Source organism: Chelonia mydas, chromosome 25 (genome assembly GCF_015237465.2).
Source record: "Chelonia mydas isolate rCheMyd1 chromosome 25, rCheMyd1.pri.v2, whole genome shotgun sequence".
In the NCBI taxonomy this organism is placed as follows: Eukaryota; Metazoa; Chordata; order Testudines; family Cheloniidae; genus Chelonia; species Chelonia mydas.
Window position 1 is genome coordinate 6,675,472 of NC_057858.1, and position 19,189 is coordinate 6,694,660.

A 19,189-nucleotide genomic window follows, 5' to 3' on the forward strand; every position below is an offset into this window, starting at 1 on the left:
ATTGAAGGTCGTCATTCACGCTGCGTTGGTTAGCTGCATGCCACCCAATCAGGGAAGAGGATCAACACCACATGACTAGCCAACCCAGCATGAATTTCAGAGCTTGACTACTGACGTCCTGGTTCTCCATTGCCCGGGACCTCATGCAGCCAGGGTGACGAGGGTGACTAAATCTGACTGTTAATGACTAACGTGCCCTTTGCAAGATGTACATGATGAAGAATCAGGCTCTGAACATTCACAATGAAATGGACATGAGTTTCTCCAATAGGGGGAAATTTGTTGCAAAGAAATTCAAGAACCGTTTCAAATCATTAATAGGTTTGTGAGTTTCAGGCAGAAAAAGAGGCAGAAATTGATAATCCTGTTGTTCCTTGCAAATGGTCCACTCAGTTCGGCTGTAAATCAGATTGAAATGTATTAAACAGCACCTAGAAACTGGGCATTCCTGCTGGTCAGGCCTGGCCACGCACCATGAGAAAAAAAAAATTTTTCATGATTTTTTTTTTCTAGTAATTTTTTCTTTTTTTACCCTTTTCTACCAGTCATTTTTTCAGCTATTGATTGGCAGCTTTCCAAAGAGAGGCAATGTGTCTAGGAGTTAGAGCACCCAGGACTCATGGGTTCTATTCCCAGCTCTGACACAGACTCACTATATATCCCTAGGCAAGTCACTTCACCTCTGTATGCCTCAGTTTTTCCATCTGTATTAGGCGTATGATGGTACCGATCAACCTCTCAAGATGGAATGTGAGGCTTAATGTATTAATGGTTATGAAGTGTTTTGAGGTCTTTGGTTGATATAAACTTCAACTGAAGGTTGCTTTTTCAGAACCCCAGTTAGCCAGAGTTCCTGGTAATCCAGAGTTTGGCTATCTCCCTCCTTGGTTTGCTTGCTGGGCCAGCCCCGAACCCTGAACGCCTTGCTAGATCTGCGCCTTCAGGTCTGCGCTGGTTTTTCCCCTTTTGGCTGGTGGGGGAATAAGGATCAAGCTGTAGGAAACAGCAAAGGGTTTTGGCTATCAGAGATTGGACTGAAGGGGAAAGAGGCGCTGCTGTGCTCGAAGTGGTACATAAAGATTTCTCCTGCCTACTCTCTTGATTTACCAGCCCTCTGGGTTATGGCAGCCCTGAGATTTCTGCGTAATCCAGATTCGAGGCTCTCTGTGGTTATTTTCCAATGGACTGTCGTAGTTGCTCTCTGGGAATCGGCTCCTGCATGGTGTCTGGTACCAAGAGCTGCTGCTGCTCACGCTTGGCCCCAGGGTCCAGGCCACGCTGCCCGTCCTGCTCCTTGGCACCCTCTGTAGGCAGATCGCAGAAGAGCTGGGGAGGGAGACATGAGTCAGAGAAAAGAAGGGCAGGACTCTGGGGTGTTGGAGCTGACATAATCTTTGCCCCGTGTGACTGGGCAGGCTTCTTTCCTTCCTCCACTGCTGCTAGGGTGACCAGATGTTCCGATTTTATAGGGACAGTCCCAATTTTGGGGGCTTTTTTTTATATTGGCACCTATTACCCCCCCACACACACACCCCCGTCCTGATTTTTTACACTTGCTGTCTGGTTGCCCGACTGCTGCTGGTCAGAATATGCAAGTGCTGGGAAGAACAGGCCAGCTAGCCCTGGGCACGGGGAATGGATACATGGCCACTGTCTGCCTCAGTGGCTGGATGTGGCCTGGGGCTGCCGATCCAAAGACTCCTGAGCAGCAGTGGCTCATGGCAGGAGGGTCAATCCAGGCCCCAGTACCTTCACTTTTGCCCTTCCCTCCCTCTCTCCGCCCCCCACCCCCACCCCAATGCTCTGGAAATAGCGGAAATAGGGCCCCTCCTCCCTTTCCAAAGAGCTGACAAAATTCCAGAGCCCACCCTGCCACCCCCTAAAATGCACCTCGGAGGCCTCCCTGTCCGACCCATCCCTGCACCTCCACAAGCCGGACTGGGCCCCGTGCTTAGTGTCACTCGCTCCTGGCCATCTCACATTGCTCCATCCCGGCTGTCCCCTGGGCCGCGCCGGCCTGACGAGCTGCCCACGAGGAGGCCGTGCGCTCTCGGACGCTGACGCTCTGTGTTTCCCCAGTGGTGCTACAAGAGGGAGTGTGTGCCCTTCGGGACGCGGCCAGAGGGAGTGGACGGCGCCTGGGGGGCCTGGTCCTCCTGGGGGGAGTGCAGCAGGACATGCGGGGGAGGCGTATCGTCATCCATCCGCCACTGCGACAGCCCACGGTAGGTAAACTGCTCGCGCTGCCCACTGCAGCCCTTCGCCTTGGGGAGCACCCTGGATTCCTGCCCTGCCACCGCGGTTTGCGATGGCAGGGAATGGAGCGGCCGTGTGCCCGAGCAGCACAGGACGTCCTTGCCTCCACAGCACGACCCGTCTCACTTCGCCCCCTCTCTCCCCTCTTGTTCTCTGTTGGAAGGCCGACCATTGGAGGGAAGTACTGCCTGGGCGAGCGGAAACGCTACCGGTCGTGCAACACCGATGTAAGTAGCAAAAGTGCTCTCAGGGGGGTGGTGGACGGTGAGGCAGATATGGCTCTGCAATGGGATACGACTGCAACCCAGGCCAAAGCAACTGGGGGAAGGGTTACATCACACAGCAGGGAGATGGTCGTTCCTCTCTGCGTGGCTCGGCGGATGCCGGGTACCGTGCTGGCATCCACAGAAGCAGAAATACCCTGACAAGCTGGGGGCAGTGCAGAAAAGAGCCACAAGACGATCAGAGGGATTCAATTGTGACTGAAGCTTGGAGTGATGTGGCTAAGTGAGGAGATGGCGCGGCAACAGCTTACACATATTGGCAGGGGTTCAGCACAGGGACGGGAAAGGAGCTATTTGTCAAGACCAAGGAACCATGGGGTGAAATTAACGAAGGAGAATTTGAGGCGAACTCTCTGACACTGAGATAATGCTGATGACCGTGGTGGAATAGCGGCTCCAAGCCCCAGTCAGGGATCACGGCCCCACTGTTCTAGGGACTGAAGACAAACATAACAAAAAGTCCCTGCCCCAAATCTTCCATTAAACAGCAGAGCAGTGTCCCAAGGGAAGGGGTGAAAGCCTTATAAGAGGCCAATGGAAAGTTAACATAAAGCTAGACTAGAAGGCATCTGGTAGAGGACAATCCTGCATCTGTCCCAAGGACAGTGACTGAATGGCCTAGAACAGTGGTTGTCAACCAGGGGTGTGGGTCCCTCTGGGGGTGTGCAGAGGTCTTCCAGGGGGTCCATCAACTCATCTAGATAGTTGCTTAGTTTTACAACAGGCTACATAAAAAGCACTAGCGAAGTCAGTACAAACTAAAATGTCAGACAATGACGTGTTTATACTGCTCTAGATACTATCCACTGAAATGTAAGTCCAATATTTATATGCCAGTCGATTTATTTTATAATTATAGAGTAGCAATGAGAAAGTCAGCCATTTTTCAGTACTAGTGTGCTGTGACACTTGTGTGTATTTTTATATCTGATTGTGGGAGCAAATAGTTTTTAAGTGAGGTGAAACTTGGGGGTACACAAGACAAATCAGGCTCCTGTCTGGAAAGGTTGAGAGCCACTGGGTAGAGCCTTTGCCATCTCTTAACGTCTATGATTCTGGGATTTCATTGCTGCCAGCTCTCAGGTCACAGTCTGTATCTGTGCAATTCTCCAACCATTGTGACTTTTATATTCGTTTGCAGGCTGCTAGTGACATTAATGGCATTAGTCCGGTGGTTCTCTAACCTTTTATATTGGTGACCCCTTTCACAAAGCAAGCCTCTGAGTGTGCGCCCCCCCTTATAAATTAAAACCCCATTTTTATATTTAACATTATTTGAAATGCTAAATTTATGACCCTGTTTTTTAAAATGAATGTACCTTTTCTTGCCACTTTTAAATTAAGACTAAAACACGTTTGTATTGAATTATTGTTATAAGCATTAAAGTTTTTTTTTTTTAATGATGATTCTTTAATACTGGGGGGCGCGAAGAAACTTTGCCAGTCTCACTTTTCACAGCAGTTTAGCACTCCACTGCCACCCTTACTTCTGCGCTGCTGCTGGCGACAGCGCTGCCTTCAGAGCTGGGTGGCCCGTGATCGCCACCTAATAACCTTGCAATGCCGAGGGGCCACGACCCCCAGTTTGAGAACCTCCGCCTTAGTCATTGAGAGCCTTCCCATTGCCTTCAGTTGGCTACGTATCAGGCCCCTAACATGATTCACAAATGATTCCACAGGGCTGGAGCACCCACGGGGAAAAATTAGCGGGTGCTCCGCACCCACGGGCAGCCAAGCTCCACCCGCCCCCTCCTTGCCTCCTCCTCCTCCCCTGTGCGCGCCACATCCTCGCTCCTCCCCGGCCCTCCCAGCGCTTCCCGCCCACCGCCTAACAGCTGTTTGGTGGCACTTAGGACTTTCCGTGAAGGAGGGGGAAGAGTGGGAACACAGCGTGCTCAGGGGAGGAGGCAGGGCGGGGCGGGGACTTGGGGGAAGGGTGTGGAATGGGGGCAGGGCCAGAGTTGGGCAGGGGTTGAGCACCCACTGGGCAGAGGAGAAGTCGGTGCCTATGCTGGTTGGGATCTAATGGCAGGGGCCATTGGCCTTCATGCTACCCCTGGGTTTAGAAAGAAGATGCCCCTCCCATGCTATAGCACCGTACAGTTGGCCAGGGACATCACTGGCAGGGGTTATTGGCTTTCTCCTTGACGTGCCAAGCATTGGCCATTGTTGGAAGCAAGATGCCCATTTGAAAGGACCATGGGTCTGCTTTGATACGGCAGTTCCTCCTTGTAGGTCTTATGCATGGTCAACCTGGCTCTCCACTAGGCTCTAGGGAAGCCACTAATCTCACTTGAATCTGTGTCCCGCAGGACTGCCCTCCAGGTTCCCATGACTTCCGAGAGCTGCAGTGCGCCGAGTTCGACAACATCCCCTTCCGAGGGAAATACTACACCTGGAAGACGTACCGAGGAGGTGAGTGGCACAGGACTTGTTCGGCAATGGTCCTCTTGCTGCTTCTCCAGCGCATCTCTGGGCCTCGGGAGCTCTGGCAGCTGGAGTTGGAGCAGAGTCTTATTAATAGGAGCTCACCCACACCTTCTGCAGGGATTTGCAGACTCATCAAATTTGCAGATTCGCACATTTCGTCAAATCTGTCTTTCCAGGGGTCCCCCGTTCCTGTGGCATCCCAGTCCCTTTTTAAAAGCTGTCTGCATCCACATTTAGAGTGACTCTTGCGTGACAAGTGGAAACACATTTCGCTGATGGAAGTATTGTTCTCCTCCAGCAACTGGCATGATGACACTACCTAGCAGTTCTCCTGCTCTTGTTCGTGTTACTCTATGCAGCTGCTTTTTAAATTCCTAGCTATGCAGACAAAAATCCAAAAGGATAGGGGCTGTTTAGTTTATTTCTTTGGATCCGATTGTTCCTTAATCTCTGAGTGGTATAAACAAGAAGACCAGAAACATAAAACCAGGAGTTGCGTAGTGACTGCTCACTTTAGTTCACTACCCAGCCTCTGGCCGTGGCCAACGCTTGATGGGCATAGAGGGAAAGGGAAGTCCTCCCATAATTAGGGCTAGATGGACAATTGGGGCCGGGGCCGGGGAGGGGGGGGAGGGGCGCAGGGCGCAGGGTATTTTTGAGTCAAATGAAATGAGTTTTTCAGTGTTTCTTGTCAGAATGTAAAACCAGACCAATTTTGTTTGGCGTCGAATGAAAAAACAAAACATTCCATTTATGGGTGCGTTTCTACTCTCTGGGGAGTTGTTTAGAGAAATTTAGCTTAATTTCCAAATGAGATGATGTTCCTCAATGAAAAGTTGACCCATTTTATTTTGAAAAATATTGAAACGGTTGGACTTCTTCAGAGTTCCACCCACCCACCCCTTGGGTTTTTTTCTGGCCTAAATTATTCGACCGAAATTGGTGGACCGTTTCGGTTGACCTGAAGTTGTAATTTTCAGCAAATAAACTATTCACTGGGAAATGTTTGCCCAGCTCTTCCCATAATGCACCTAGGCTCACTCGCACGCACAGATTTCACGTTTCACCACCTGGCATTTTAGACTGTGTCCAGCCAACTGGGGAAGAGAGTGGAGTCTACCCTCTGAGATAGCTGGTGGCTAGCAGTGACCCCCTCGTCTCTTCAGTCAGTTCTAACGGGTCTTGTAGAAGTGACTGGCTAAAAGGGAGGAGGTAGGGGGAGATCTGTGTGGCAGAAATCTTTTAATAACGAGAAAGAACAGTGCGTCTCCTTCATGTACTTAATGAACTTGACTGGGGAACTCCTTTGCAGCTGTGTAAATAAGCTTACCTCCCCGGGGGGACCCTGCATCAGGAACAGATGTGTTGAGGCTGCAGGGAATGGATCAATAAAAATGTAATAAAATGGCAAAGCAATAAGTCAGACAACGCCCCCGAGGGATTCCACAGTGGAAAATGCAGTTGAAATACTTGCTTGGACCTCTTGCTCCGTCCCAGCTGAGAGATAGGCGTGGCCTAGTGTCTGACTGCGGGGCTTGGTGCAGTGAACTATTGGCTGGTTGCCTTCCAGTCTACCTCTGACTCTGATTTCTTCTGTGGCCTTGAGTAAGGTGCTGCCCCGCTCCTTGCCTCAGTTTCCCCATCTGAAAAATAAGACGATAAAACTCCTCTTCCTCTGAGGAGGACACGAGACATCATAAGTTAATGTCTGCAAAGCACTGGGGAGTTGTCGCTCTTTAAAAACATCCTGGTTTTGCTTTTGGCTGTGATGATAACTAATAACAATACTTTGCTCTTATGCACCCTGTTCATGCACAAACCTGAAAGCTCTTTGCAAAGACAAGTCAGTATCATTAGCTCCATTGCACAGATGGGGAAAGCAAGGCACGCAGAAGGGAAGTGATTTGCCTGTGGTCATGCCAGCAGAGGTGGGAATAGAACCTAGGTACCCCAAATCCGAACCTAGTGTCCCAGCTACTGGCTAGATATTACCAAGGTATTCCATCTACCTCGGGAATAGCCAGGCAGTACTGTGTACATTGTTGTAACGCTGTCTCGTTTACAATGACAGAGAGCATGTTGAATGGTGACTGTTGTCAGTATTATTAGAGGACACTCCCGACCACCAAAGTGCAAGAAAGGGAAACCGAGGACTGAGAGGCAAATGCTGACTGGGCCCCGTATGAAGGCCCCAGAGTTCAGTGGGGACGGTGGCGCTAGCCGGACTATCCAACTTGTTTTGCGCATGAGAATACCAGTGGCTGGTTTGAGGTGACCCTGCCAGCAATGGTGCCTGGCTGGCCAACTCCCAAGGGATCAGGGTAGCTCAGAGGGAGTGATGCTGGGTGTCCTTTGGGTGGCGTGGGAGCAAGTCTGCTGAAGACCATGGTGCGACCCCAGAGGGGAGCCTGCTACGTGTCTGTCTGGAGGAGGAAGAGGTTGTCTCAGTCAATCCCATCTGCCATGTTGTTGTTTTGAGCGAATAAGAGGCAGAATCAACATTCCCAGATACAGGAGGCCGAGTGGCCTGTCCAGGTGCCTCCATTTGCGTCTGATATTTTTCCCTCAGAGCTTCCAAGGATCCGTCAGGGATTATGCTCTTCTCTCTCTCATTTTCTCCCGCGCAGCTGGTCTGGGGTGTGCTCCCTCCTGTCTGGCTGCTGGGCAGGAGAGGGATTCGGTCCCCTTCTCTCTCCCAGGCATCAGTTCCACCCTTGGGACATACTCTGCTCCGTCCTGGAGTCTCTTCTGAGTTCCCATAGTGCTCTCTGCTCGTTCAGCTGGTGCCATCTTGGGATAGACCCTCTGGGAGCTGCTGCCTCACCCTGCAGGGAAATCTGGTACCCAGCACCTGGTAAAGCCAGCTCCAACTGCCTCTGGCTCCTTGTTCCCCCTTCCACTAGCTCCCTCAGATAGGCTCCTGTCTGAGGTAACCAGCTTCGGCTCTCAGATCTTGGCCGGCTCCCCCAGCAAGGGTCATCAAGATGTCCCGCGTGTGATTGCACCAGGATGCCACCTTTTCGCCAACATGGCTGCCATTGCGTGGGACAGGGAGGGAGGGAGGCCCTGTGCTGGGCAAGATCCTGCCTAGGGCCAACCCTTGTCTTTATTTGCAAGGTTTAAAGGCACAGAGCATCCCTGTGGCTCAGCTGCGGGAGGGAGCCGGTTCCCAGGGAGGGTAGGAGCAGTCAGCTGGAAGCCTGGCGCCAGCTGCCGGGTCACTGGCGAGTTGAGGTTGGGTGTTGCATGGGGCCGGTATGGCGTGTTTTCCTGGTGGTGATTTATAACGGTCCTGGAACCCAGACCCTGGGAGTGCAGGATACACAGACCCAGCGAGAAGCACTGAGCTCAGCCTGTCCGAGTTTAACAGTCAGCAGATACCTCTTGGAATGTGGCTTTAATTGTTTGTTTATTTTGTTTTATTCACTTAGTTATTCATTTGGCTCTTGGCAAATGTCAGAGCCAAGGGAGCGGGGAGCAGCTCATGGGGTCGGGGTGGGGAAGCGGGGTCTGCTGAAAACAGGAGAGATTGCTCATCATAAGCTATTATGCACTTTAATTCCTTCCTGGGGGAGGTAAGGGGGGGACGGAAACAAAACACGTCCTCTGCGGCAAAGCATTGTGGGTAAATGCAAGCACCCATGGCTGTTCTTTCTTATTGACTTTGGATGGATCGGACCAAAGTCGAGGAACACACGTCTTGGTGTTCCTGATGAATGTTTTGTGGATCAGCCTAGTTTTCAAAATAGGGAATTTTCACACCATTTACCCATGATCCTTTGTTGCTCAGGAGCTTCTGTCCTGTCAGTCTTTTTGGTTTCCCAGCTGCCTATGAGCTGGTGCAGAATAACACCTAGCAAGCCAGCAAACCAGCATGGTTCTGCCCCGAAAAAGGAGTGGGGGAAAGTGGCCCCTTCTTACACAGCAAACCCACCCCTTGGGTATATTCAGAGCCAGGCTGCTCAGCACAAAAAAGCTTTCAACCCTATTCGCCCTGCAGAGCCAGCTCGGCTGGGAGCGAGTGAGCTGGATTCTCTCCTGGCTCAGCATGGCCAACACAAGTGGTTACCTCCATTCGAGATGCAGGGCCAAATTCTGATCTCGCTTAACCCCAAGCAATTGCAACGAAGTCGAAAGGTTGCCTAGTAAGAGAGGGCCAAATTTGAAGACAATAGGGTAACAAAAGATCTGCCATCCTTGGGCCTGATTCTTCTCTTGTTTATACACTTTTACTCCCGTGTAACCCTATTAACTTCAGTGGAACTATGACTGGTTTACGCTGCTGTAGGAGGGAGCAGAATCAGGCCCTTTGTTTGTATGTTGCATCCCCTGGCCTCTTTCATCTATCTTTGGCTTTTAGGTTTGGATGCCCTTTGGCACAGGGACTGATTCTCTGGGTTTGGAAAGGGCCTAGCACTTTTCTCTAAATTAATACATAGTAATAATTAAGGAAGGCAAGATTCAGGCTAGTAGACCTTTATTCCTGGCCAGGATGCATGAGAAGTGAAGAGTCCTGCTTGAATCTCAGAGCCCAGTTGAATTTGTAGTGTTGGTAGGTAAAAAACAACAACCAATAACCCATATTATAGAGTTGACGGCCAGAAGGGCCCATTAGATCCGACTTCCTGTATAACACAAGCCATTAATTTTCACCCCTGTATTAAACCCAAAGGCCTTCGTTAAACTAAGCTATTTCAGTCCTCAGGTGACTGGAGTCTATGCCACAGGCAGAGAGCGGGAGAGATCAAAGAGCCATCAGTGCTCACTGACTTTGAAATGGCAAGGAACTGAGTAGATGAAATGCACCCAGATGATCCCAGCAGGTGAACCACACTGCACAGAAAGGCGAACCCCCCCTCCCCTCCAACCACCACCCCATTCTCATAAATTGAGCAATCTTAGCATGGAGCCTGATCCCATTGTGCCATTTTCCAGAGTCACCTTTCAGAGCAGGGCCACTTTGCAAGGCCCCAGATGAATCCCGCAGTCAGTGGCTTCTCAGACAAGCGCAGGCCATGTGACGTGGCCGTGCCTCTCGCAATGAGCAGCGGCGTTACTCCTGGTAGACGTGGCAGTGCCGCTCTTCTCAGGGCATGGTCACTTCAGCTGGAGTCAGAGCCAGGGCCAGGTTTTCAAAAGAGCCCATCACCCAGCACTGACCCCTGCGAACAATTCCCCCTCCCTCTCCCTTCCACTGAGAACAATGGGAGCTGCCAGATACTGAATGCTTCTGAAAATCTGGCCCTCAGCTTCCACATGGGGGAAGCCCAAAGCATGCCCCGATCCCTAAAGGAGCATCACAGGACCCTACAGTATGACCAGCCCCTGCCCCTGCAGTCAGGAGAAAGCTGATCATCAGCAAAACTTCCCTGCTGGTCAATGCCGCCCACGAGCCATTTCGATTGATCCAGCCAGAAAGATGCAAGTGCAAACAAATATGGCAGGTAATACAGTGAAGTGCCTTTAGTTGGGATGAGCCGGATCCAAACCCCCTTGAACGTGGGGAGAATTCAGGACTGGGTTTGAATTTTGCTGTTTAGAAGTGTCTCTCTGAAATTCGCAAGCCAGTTAGGTTCCCAGCAAGCTGTCAGCGAGGCCCCTGGGGTCACTGATTTGGTCTCTGTCTGTTCTCCCACTGAGCATGTTCGCAAAGGCCCCCCCAGAATGGACTTTAAGAATCTGGAACTGGGCCACTCCACCCCCCCCCCACACACACACACACACCAGGGGCAGAACTCACTCCTCCATTCCTTACTGAATGGCCTGGGAGCCCTGCTGAGCTACTCCACAGCATCCAGTGCCAAGGGAAAGAGAAACCGCAGCATCGGAAACCTCGGAGAGCAGCAGCGACAAGTTGCAGCCGCTCGGGTTCCCCTGCCCACGTCCCTGGGCAGTACCTGCTTTTATACACAGGGTGGTGAAAGCCGCCTCTCTGAAGAGTGCTGGTGAAAGCCAGGTCCAGCCACCAGCAGGAGTCAGGCAGATCGGGACGAAGCACGGAAGACAGAGATGGCAAAGCGCTAATCGGCCCCGTGCAGTCCAGCCACTCCAGCCGCTTTGTTCCACCCGGCTACGGCCAGTCGGTTCTCAGTATCGCTGTTATTTCGTTAATTTGCATTGTCATCGGAGGATCTCCAAACCCTTTGCAAAGACTGAGAAAGCCCCATAGCGTCCCTGTGAGGTGTGTCAGGGATAGACAGAGATCCTTTGACCCCCCCACGGAAAGGCAGGGGGCGTGGAGTGAGCCAGCACTCCTCAGATTTGGGACAGGAAGTGAGGAGTGTCACAGGAGCCAGGGAAGCAGTGGGTGCGAATCAGTTAAACAGAATGGGGCAAATCTGGCACTGCCTGCCCTTGTGATCACCTTGGAGTCTGAAGGCTAAACTCTGCCCTTAGTGACTCCTGTCGCTGTTTCAACTGGTGTAAGTTAATGCAGAGTTTGCCGCAGTGGCATGGCCCAGCACGTCAGCCAGGGGAGAATTTGGCCCGTTGCAATAACCCAAGTTGGAATTTGGCCAGGACACCAGGATTAAGGCTCGTCAAGTATCATGAAATTCCATTTCACCTCTCAGCTGGATGATGGTAACTAGAGAGCAGCGCAGCACCCCCCAGAACCAGGCTGGGCCATTGCCGCCTACTTCCTAGCTGATACCTCTTCTTGCAGCGCTCAGTCGTTCCCCTCGCCAAATACAATCGTGGCTTGGCCCTGCTGTTTACATGATCACAGCAGAGTGTAGCCTGGCGGCAGCCTGCAAATTAACCATTGGAGACCAGTTCATTTGCACAGCAGCTCGCATGCTTTCTTTTCTTTAAATCTTCCCTCCACTGAGGGACCAAATACATGAACCACCACCGGAATCGGATCCGCCAATCCGGAGTAACTCCGCCACCGGGGTTTACACCGCTGCTGGGGAGATCCGAATCGGGTCCCAGCCGCAGAGCCGTTCCCCGTTTAGCAGTGGCTTGTTTGTGCCCCGATGGACGGCGAGCTCTTCTGCCTTGTGTCTGCACGGCCCGAACCGAAACCGGAGCTGCCGACGCTGCAACACCATAAACAGTCATTGAGGGAGAAGGGACGGGTCTTTGTGCTCCGTGGCCCGTGCTGGGGCAGAGTGGTCTAGGAGGGACCATCCCTGTCTGAAGGGGGGCGATCAGGATGCACGTGGCTAATGCCAATAGCAAGAAGGTTGCAACGAGCTCCCTGTTTTCTGGCTTAGAAAGGAGCCGAGCGGCTTTGCTTCGCGGCCTGTTTGTTTATTTCTCTTGGAGGCTGCGCCGGGATACCGGCTGGTGCTGCCACCGATTCGCAGGAGCGCAGCCTGCTTGCCATGAGCTTCCTTGGACAAATACAGCTTGGGAAGCCTTCGCCAAGCGGCGTGCGTAGGGGCTGATCCAAAGCTCGTTGGGGTCAGCGGAAAGACTCCCGGGGACCTCAGTGGGCTCTGGATGAGGCCCTGAGTGAGCGAGGCAGAGAACCGTGTGGGAGAAGGTTTCTCTCTCCATTTCCCTTGCACTTAAAACCTCTTTTTTTTTTTTTTTTTTTTTAAAGAAAAGCTCTCCCAGCTGCAAGCCTTTCTCAAATCCCCCGCCAAACAGCTGGCCAGGGGAAGATGCCAATAAACCATCCTCTGCTCACAGGGAGATTTCTCAGACCCTGGGCCATCCTGAGCTTTGGCAGGGAGCAGGCTGCGGGAGGCCCCCCGAGATGTTCTTCCTCTCAATAGATCAGCTCTTTTGCCCCCCACCCCACCCCCCAACCAAGCTGCTTAATTCCAGCCTGTCGGTTTGTCAGGAAGGGACCCCTCCACACCGGAACCCAAGCCGTAGGGAACCGTAGGATGGCCCAGGGCGTGAGGCATAAAGGGGGATGCATCATAGCCACGGGGAGGCATCGTGGTCCCGTGGTGAAATGTTCTGTGTGTGACAATGGTTTCCAATTACATCAGGGCCCCGTGTGCCAGGTGCCGCACAGACACAGAGTGAGAGACAGCCCCAGCCCCAAGGAGCTCACTGTCGAAACAGACAGGACAGGCCAAGGGCGGGAGGGGAGACAGATATAGGCAGTGACTGGCCCACAATAGGTTAGCAGCAGAGCTGGGAATAGCACCCAGCTCTCTTGACTCCTAGTCCGCTGCCCTTAGCTACAAGACAAACCTCTCGGGATGGCACAGCTTGACACTAGCTGCTTGGTATTTGCATATAACCATGCAGGGTAGCTGGTACAAGCAGCCAGGGAAAGGGCATAGACACCCATTGTAGGAGCTTCTGTTCCATTTTATCCTGGATAATCCCGGTGAGCAGGTCTCCCGTGCAGTAGCCCAAGCTGGCTTGCTCCCTTCTACTGGGGCATCTTGCCCATTGAGCTGGGCGAATGGGTTGTCAATTTGCCTAACCGGTTACAACCCAGTAGATCAAAATGAACGGTTTCCAGTTTTACTTTCCCCTCAGATAAAATTAATAAGCCAGGCACATTTAGCAGGAGGCCGGGAGGCCTGGGATTTTATAGTCACCTGAGCGGACTAGCCTGCTCGGCCAGATTGCCTGCCTGCTGGCTGGGCTCCCTTTGCACATAGCCACCGCCAAGACATGACACAGGATGCTGGTGTTCCATCGGCAGCTGAGCCTAAAGGGAGTTTACCCCTGATTGACCTGCTAGAAGCCAGACTCTGCTGGCCTCAGCTCGAGGACTCGCTCGCTCGCTTTTTCTAGTTGCTGATTTCCCTTGGAAAGAAGGTTGAATTCTGAAGGATTTAAGCGAAAGAAAAAAACCACCCTCCTGGGCTGTAATGTGGAGAAGGCCAGGAGGAAACTCCAGAGCCTCCCCCCAGAGCTGGATCCACACCTGCCAGCTTTTCCCTCTCGCTCCCGAGTTCTTACGCCCTGCACCGTTCCTGTAGGTGCTGCAACAAAGCCAGGGCACTTGAGGCAAAGGAAGAAATTTGGCCTTCACGCCACCAATCCCTGATCCCTTTTTTTTTTCCTCTTCATTGTATTACATTTTTCATTCCCATTTTCCGTCTTGGCTGCTTTTTTGAGCCCGTGATGATTCCGCCATGGGCCGGTTGCGGCTGTAGGTGTTTGGGCCGCTGAAGGCTGGGCATAGGACAGTGACAATCAGAGAGTATTCTAGGAAAGAGCAAGAGGACCCCACAGCTGCTGAAATGGAGGAGACAGGGAAGGGGGAGGAAGCAAGGCTGTGTCATGATTTAGCTGCTTTCCGGGGGGGACCGAGGGGGTATTTACATTTGGTCTCACTTCTCCTGCAGGGGAGACCGAGACAAGGAAGGAAGGGAAGTGGGGAGGGGGAAGGGGGTTGTTTGTGTGGAACAGTTTAAAGAAACATTTGCAAGTCCTGAAATGAGACCGCTGAGTCTCTGGCTGTTTCTCGGTTCCACCTGGCTACATATTCAGTCTCATGCTCAAGGGATGGAAGAAATGAGAGGCTCCCTTTCAGCAGGAAAGCGAGTGGCTCAGACTGGGGCTGAAGGATCCACAGGCAGGCTTGACTTTGTGTCTGTCACTAGGGGGTGAAGTGGAGGGGGGGGAGGGAGTGACACCTCTGAAAATAACCAGCTCTGACGCAAGGTGGCAGACAGGGTTTAACCTAGAGAACACCAGGGCAATTAATCTGCTTGGACAAACTGATGGGCTCTTCGGAACTGTCAATCTCTTAGTATCTCTGTGCAGTTCAATGAAAGGCGTGCTCCAGACACAGCAGCGGCAGGTTGGAAAAGTCCAGGGTTCGGCTGTATTATTTAAGCTACAACATCGTTCCGCAGATCAGTGACTTCTCCTCCCCTGGGTAGGGCAGGCAGCGTGGGGCACCTCATTGTAAAGAAGCCGTCCCAGAAGACGAAATGGTGGGAGGGGTCAGGGATGGAAGGGGAATGAGGTTCCAGCAGAGGAGAGGCTGCAAGGGCTGGGGCGGTTTTGTTTGGAAGTGAGAAGAGTAAGACAAGGGTATCAAATACATTCAGTAAAGGCCAGTCAAAGGTGCTCCTGTGGCCATGGTCTGGGCAGGCACTTAGCCCTTGAACTAGCCCAAATCACTAAACCCTATCCTCGTGGGAAGCCACCACCTGCTGGCACTAAAATACGTCGAGTAACAGGATGCAGACTTGTCTCGTATGGTGATGGCTCTCGGGGAAGGAACTCTCGGACACAGGAGCTTTGGGATGCTGAGGCCAAGAGAACTAAACTAGCGGCAGAGGCCCAGCTGTCTCAAGGGCTAGAGGGTGGGACATTGAGCCTCTGACCTTCCAGTCACAAGTTCAAATCCACCCAAGGGTAGAGCCCACCTAAAGGCCTTGCCCAGCTGTCGGCTGCCTGGTGGCCTCTGTGAAATGAATTGGTGGCCTCAGTGGAGTGCCCAGTGGATGGGGGTCGGTGTGACAGAGTCGATCGCCACTCCTGGAGAGCTCAGACAGGAAGCTGAGGATTGAATGTGCTGTGGAGTGTCTCTCCTTTAAAAAGGATCCCCCAAGCCAGCGTCGAGGCACATTGTGGTGAACCTGAAGGAGAAGCTTGTACGGCTCCTGCCCATGTTGTCCCTGGCCTGTGATTTGACTGTAGCGCTGTCAGTCCAGCGTCCTTCAAGGATAGAGGGGAGGTCAAAGGGAAAGAGTTTCGGTAGATGATCGTCCTTGGCTCTCAGAGAGTCCGGGATAACGCAACCCCCTTCACCAAGTGCCGAGCCCAGTCATCATTTTCAACGGCTTTGCCCGGAGCTAGCTGAACTCCCCTCTAACGGCCCCCCACGTAACTTCCCTCTTCCTTCCCCCTCCATCTGCTTTCACTGAACTTGCAGGCTCCCAGACAAGCAGCTGGGCTGCCTCTTCCCTCCATCTGCCCCTTTGATCTTCAGTAACGACTTGCAGATTTCAGTTGTTGGGGTTCTCGCTCAGCTAGGTGGTTCTGAGCTACTGTCTCCTGAGCATCGCCGGTACCACGAGGAGGAAGCTGCCCGTGTCCCAGCCCTGGGGGATGCCTCTCCGCCCGACTCTCCTACATGTTGCTGACCTGCCTTAGGATACTGCGATGCTGAGAGAACGCTTCAAGCACTGGGAACTGGGCACATGCACAGGTCCAGTCGGGAGAGAGAGAGAGAAAGAGAGTGTATGTGTGTTTTCTAGCCCCTTTGAGCCTCTTCTTTTTGTCCCCAGACCCTGGGAATCTGCTTCTGCCATGAGTCTAGTCCCATAGGCAGCCTTCTTCCAAAACAGATCGGACCTGCTCGTCCCTCTCACTGATATCCCACTTCCTGCTAGGCTGTTTCAGATCACTCCTGGAGTCCGGACGAGCGCCCTGGCTCTGGGCCCTACCAGAGGAGTGAGGCCACTGGTCCAGCCAGTCCTGGGTTCTGCCAGTCCATCTGGTCTAACCTTGCCACTTGGCTCAGAATTTGTTTGCTGGATGAAAGTTCTTCTGCTGCAATTTCTTCCAGAACTGAATCTCAGGGAAAATCCCTCAGATCTCCTGCTGCTGCCCTGCTTAGTACCAGTGCTGCGGAAGAAGGTGCAGGCAAAATCATAATGCACCGTAGTCGGTAGGAGACAGGGTACAGCCTTCCAGTCACCGGCAGATGCTCAGCTGCTCTCTGAAGGCTGAGATCTTGTCAAATGACACACGCTACAGCATCTGCTTCAGGCCCGGTCCTGCTCCCTTCGCTGGCCCGTAGGAGCTTTGCCAGTGACTTCCATGAGAGCTAGGCTGGGCTATTCCTGGCTCTGCATATGACGGGCTGTGGGAGGTTGGGTAAGTCTCTGCACCTCCCACCCTTTGACTGTCTGCTCTGTTTAGCTTGCAGGCTCCTTGGGGCAGGGGCTGTCTCTCGCTGAGCACCTGTACAGCACCTGGCGCGATGGGGCTCAGGCTCGGCTGGGGGCTCCGGGCGCTGCCGTAGTTCAAACAGCAAAGCAATGGGGGTGCTCTTGTGTCACAGAGATGTGCACTCTGAAGGGAGGAGGGGCGAGTCCTGGCTCCCTGGAAGCTGGGGCTCAGTGCGGTATGAGCCCGGAGGAAGAAGACCCTGTCAGGCCGGAGGGCTGCACGGCTCTGAGTGGCTGCTCCCAGAAGGTGTGGGGGGCTGTCTCTGCTCCGAAGCCCCACAGGGTAGTTAGTGAGCAGGCCTGACGCTGCTCTGAACTTGCTGCCTGGCAGTGGGGCCTCCTGACCCCTCGGAGCAGCCTAGGCCAGGCACAGAGTGGAGGGCGTCAGGAGAGCAGGGGGAAGCTGGCTGGGTGGGGAAGCTCTATCACTAGGGCCTGACCAAATTCACAAACATGAAAAACGCGTCACGAACCGTGAAATCTGGACTACTGTGTCCTTTTACCCTATACTATACAGACTTCACGGGGGAAACCAGCGTTTCTCAAACTGGGGGTCCGGACCCAACAGGGAGTTGCAAGGGGATCACAAGGTTATATTGCGGGGGGTGGGAGGGGCGGTATTGCCACCCTTACTTCTGTGCTGCCTTCAGAGCTGGGCGGCCGAAGAGCGGCGGTGGTTTGCCGGGCGCCCAGATCTGAAGGCAGCGCAGAAGTCAGGGTGGCGAGACCGTACCAGGCCACCCTTACTTCCGCACTGCTGCTGGCGACGGCTCTGCCTTCAGAGCGGGGATCCCAGCCAGCAGCCGCCGCTCTCCAGCCGCCCAGCTCTGAAGGCAGCAGCGCAGAAGTCAGGGTAGCGGTACCGCAGCCCCCCTACAATAACCTTGCAACACCCCCACCCCCCAGCTCCTTTTTGGGTCAGGACCCCAACAATGACAACACTGAAATTTCAGATTTAAATAGCTGAAATCATGAAATTTACCATTTTAAAAACCCTATGACCACGACGTTGACCGTGAATTTGGGAGGGCCCTAGCCATTTCTCCTCTGCCTGTCGCTGTGCTGGAGCAGATGGAACCGCCTCCCTTTCTCTTGCAGGGGGTGTGAAATCCTGTTCTCTCAACTGCCTGGCCGAGGGCTTCAACTTCTACACGGAGCGGGCAGCGGCCGTGGTGGACGGGACGCCCTGCCGGCAGGACTCCAATGACATCTGTGTCAATGGGGAGTGCAAGGTACTTGCCGAGGTCAGGGGGTGCTGGGGCGGGAGCTGGGATGAGGCGGGGGCTTCCCTGCAGGCACGCAGCCCCTCTCCTGTGCTCTGCGGGCCCTTCTCATGTGCCTTGGCTGTCGGTGGGGAGCTCAGCTGCCCCCTCACGGCACAGCAGTTAAAGAGCAGAGCCAGCTACTCTCCCACTTGCCTGGGGTCTCATGGACTCAGCTCTGCTGCTGACTCTTTGTGACCCGGAGCAAGTCAGCCCACCTCCCGTGCCTCGGTTTCCCCATCTGTGGAGTGCGGGCTATAGCCCTGACGTGCCCTGTCTGGGAGGGCGCTGTGGGTGCTTAGCATTACTGTGTGACAGGCTCGGGGCCTGAGGCTTCCCCCACCTGAGTGGGTGGCCATGAAGGTAGCTGCGCATTGCCCTGAGAAGAAGACAGGCAAAGCCCTCAGAGCTCTGGAGAAGGTATGCGGGAGCTGGCGGGGCCTGAGCGTCCCTCCCGGGTCTGAGAGGGCATGGCTACATAAGCAGAAGTCTCTGGGAAGTTGGAGGTAGGCCCAGCCTGCCCCTTCCAGCTGCTGGGGCCTGTGCTGTGAAGGACCCCAGAGCGCGGTGGAAGCCCGGCAGGAATCAGCCCGTCACACAGGGGCTGCTAATTACAAGCACAGGGCGTCCCTTCCTTCCTCCCTTTGAAAATGTCGCCTTCCTCCTCCTCCTCCTCCCTCGGGGCAGCTGCACGTTCCGCCTCCGGCCGATGAGCGTTCAGCATCAGGGCCCGGAGACACGCTGGCCTGACCCTGCGCCTGCAGTGGGAGGTCCAGGACCCAGCAAGGGTGAAGGGCCCAGGCTGGCCGGAGGCCGGAAGGACCATGGAGCCTCTCCTCATGAGATTTCCAGCCAGGTGCTGCAGAGCCAAGCCCTCCAGATATCAGGGCCAGCTCTGGCCGTTGCAGGGCCATAGAGATCTGGGGCATTTCCTTCGCGGAGTGGCAGGGCTGTGCAGGGGAAAAGGGGGCATCCCTCATACCCAAATGGCCTGGCATGGAGAGGGAGCTCCCGAAGCTCCATGTGTCAGGAGCCTCCAAGCAGATTGTGGAGAGGATGCGCTGAATCCTCCCCACAGTAAGGAGGGTGGATTCCATCACGGCATCCCACACACACACGCTCAGCCCTT

At 53.6% G+C, this 19,189-nt stretch overlaps 1 protein-coding gene across 1 annotated transcript in view; it reads left to right on the forward strand.

Moving 5' to 3' along the window:
- The window catches only part of ADAMTS10 (ADAM metallopeptidase with thrombospondin type 1 motif 10), a 103,368-nt gene that overhangs the window by 70,499 nt on the left and 13,680 nt on the right, over window positions 1-19,189 (forward strand). Inside the window, exons 13-16 of the mRNA XM_037885954.2 lie at window positions 2,080-2,225; window positions 2,420-2,483; window positions 4,853-4,955; window positions 17,897-18,030. Coding sequence (XP_037741882.1) covers window positions 2,080-2,225; window positions 2,420-2,483; window positions 4,853-4,955; window positions 17,897-18,030 — 447 coding nt within the window. The remainder of the gene's footprint in view (window positions 1-2,079; window positions 2,226-2,419; window positions 2,484-4,852; window positions 4,956-17,896; window positions 18,031-19,189) is intronic.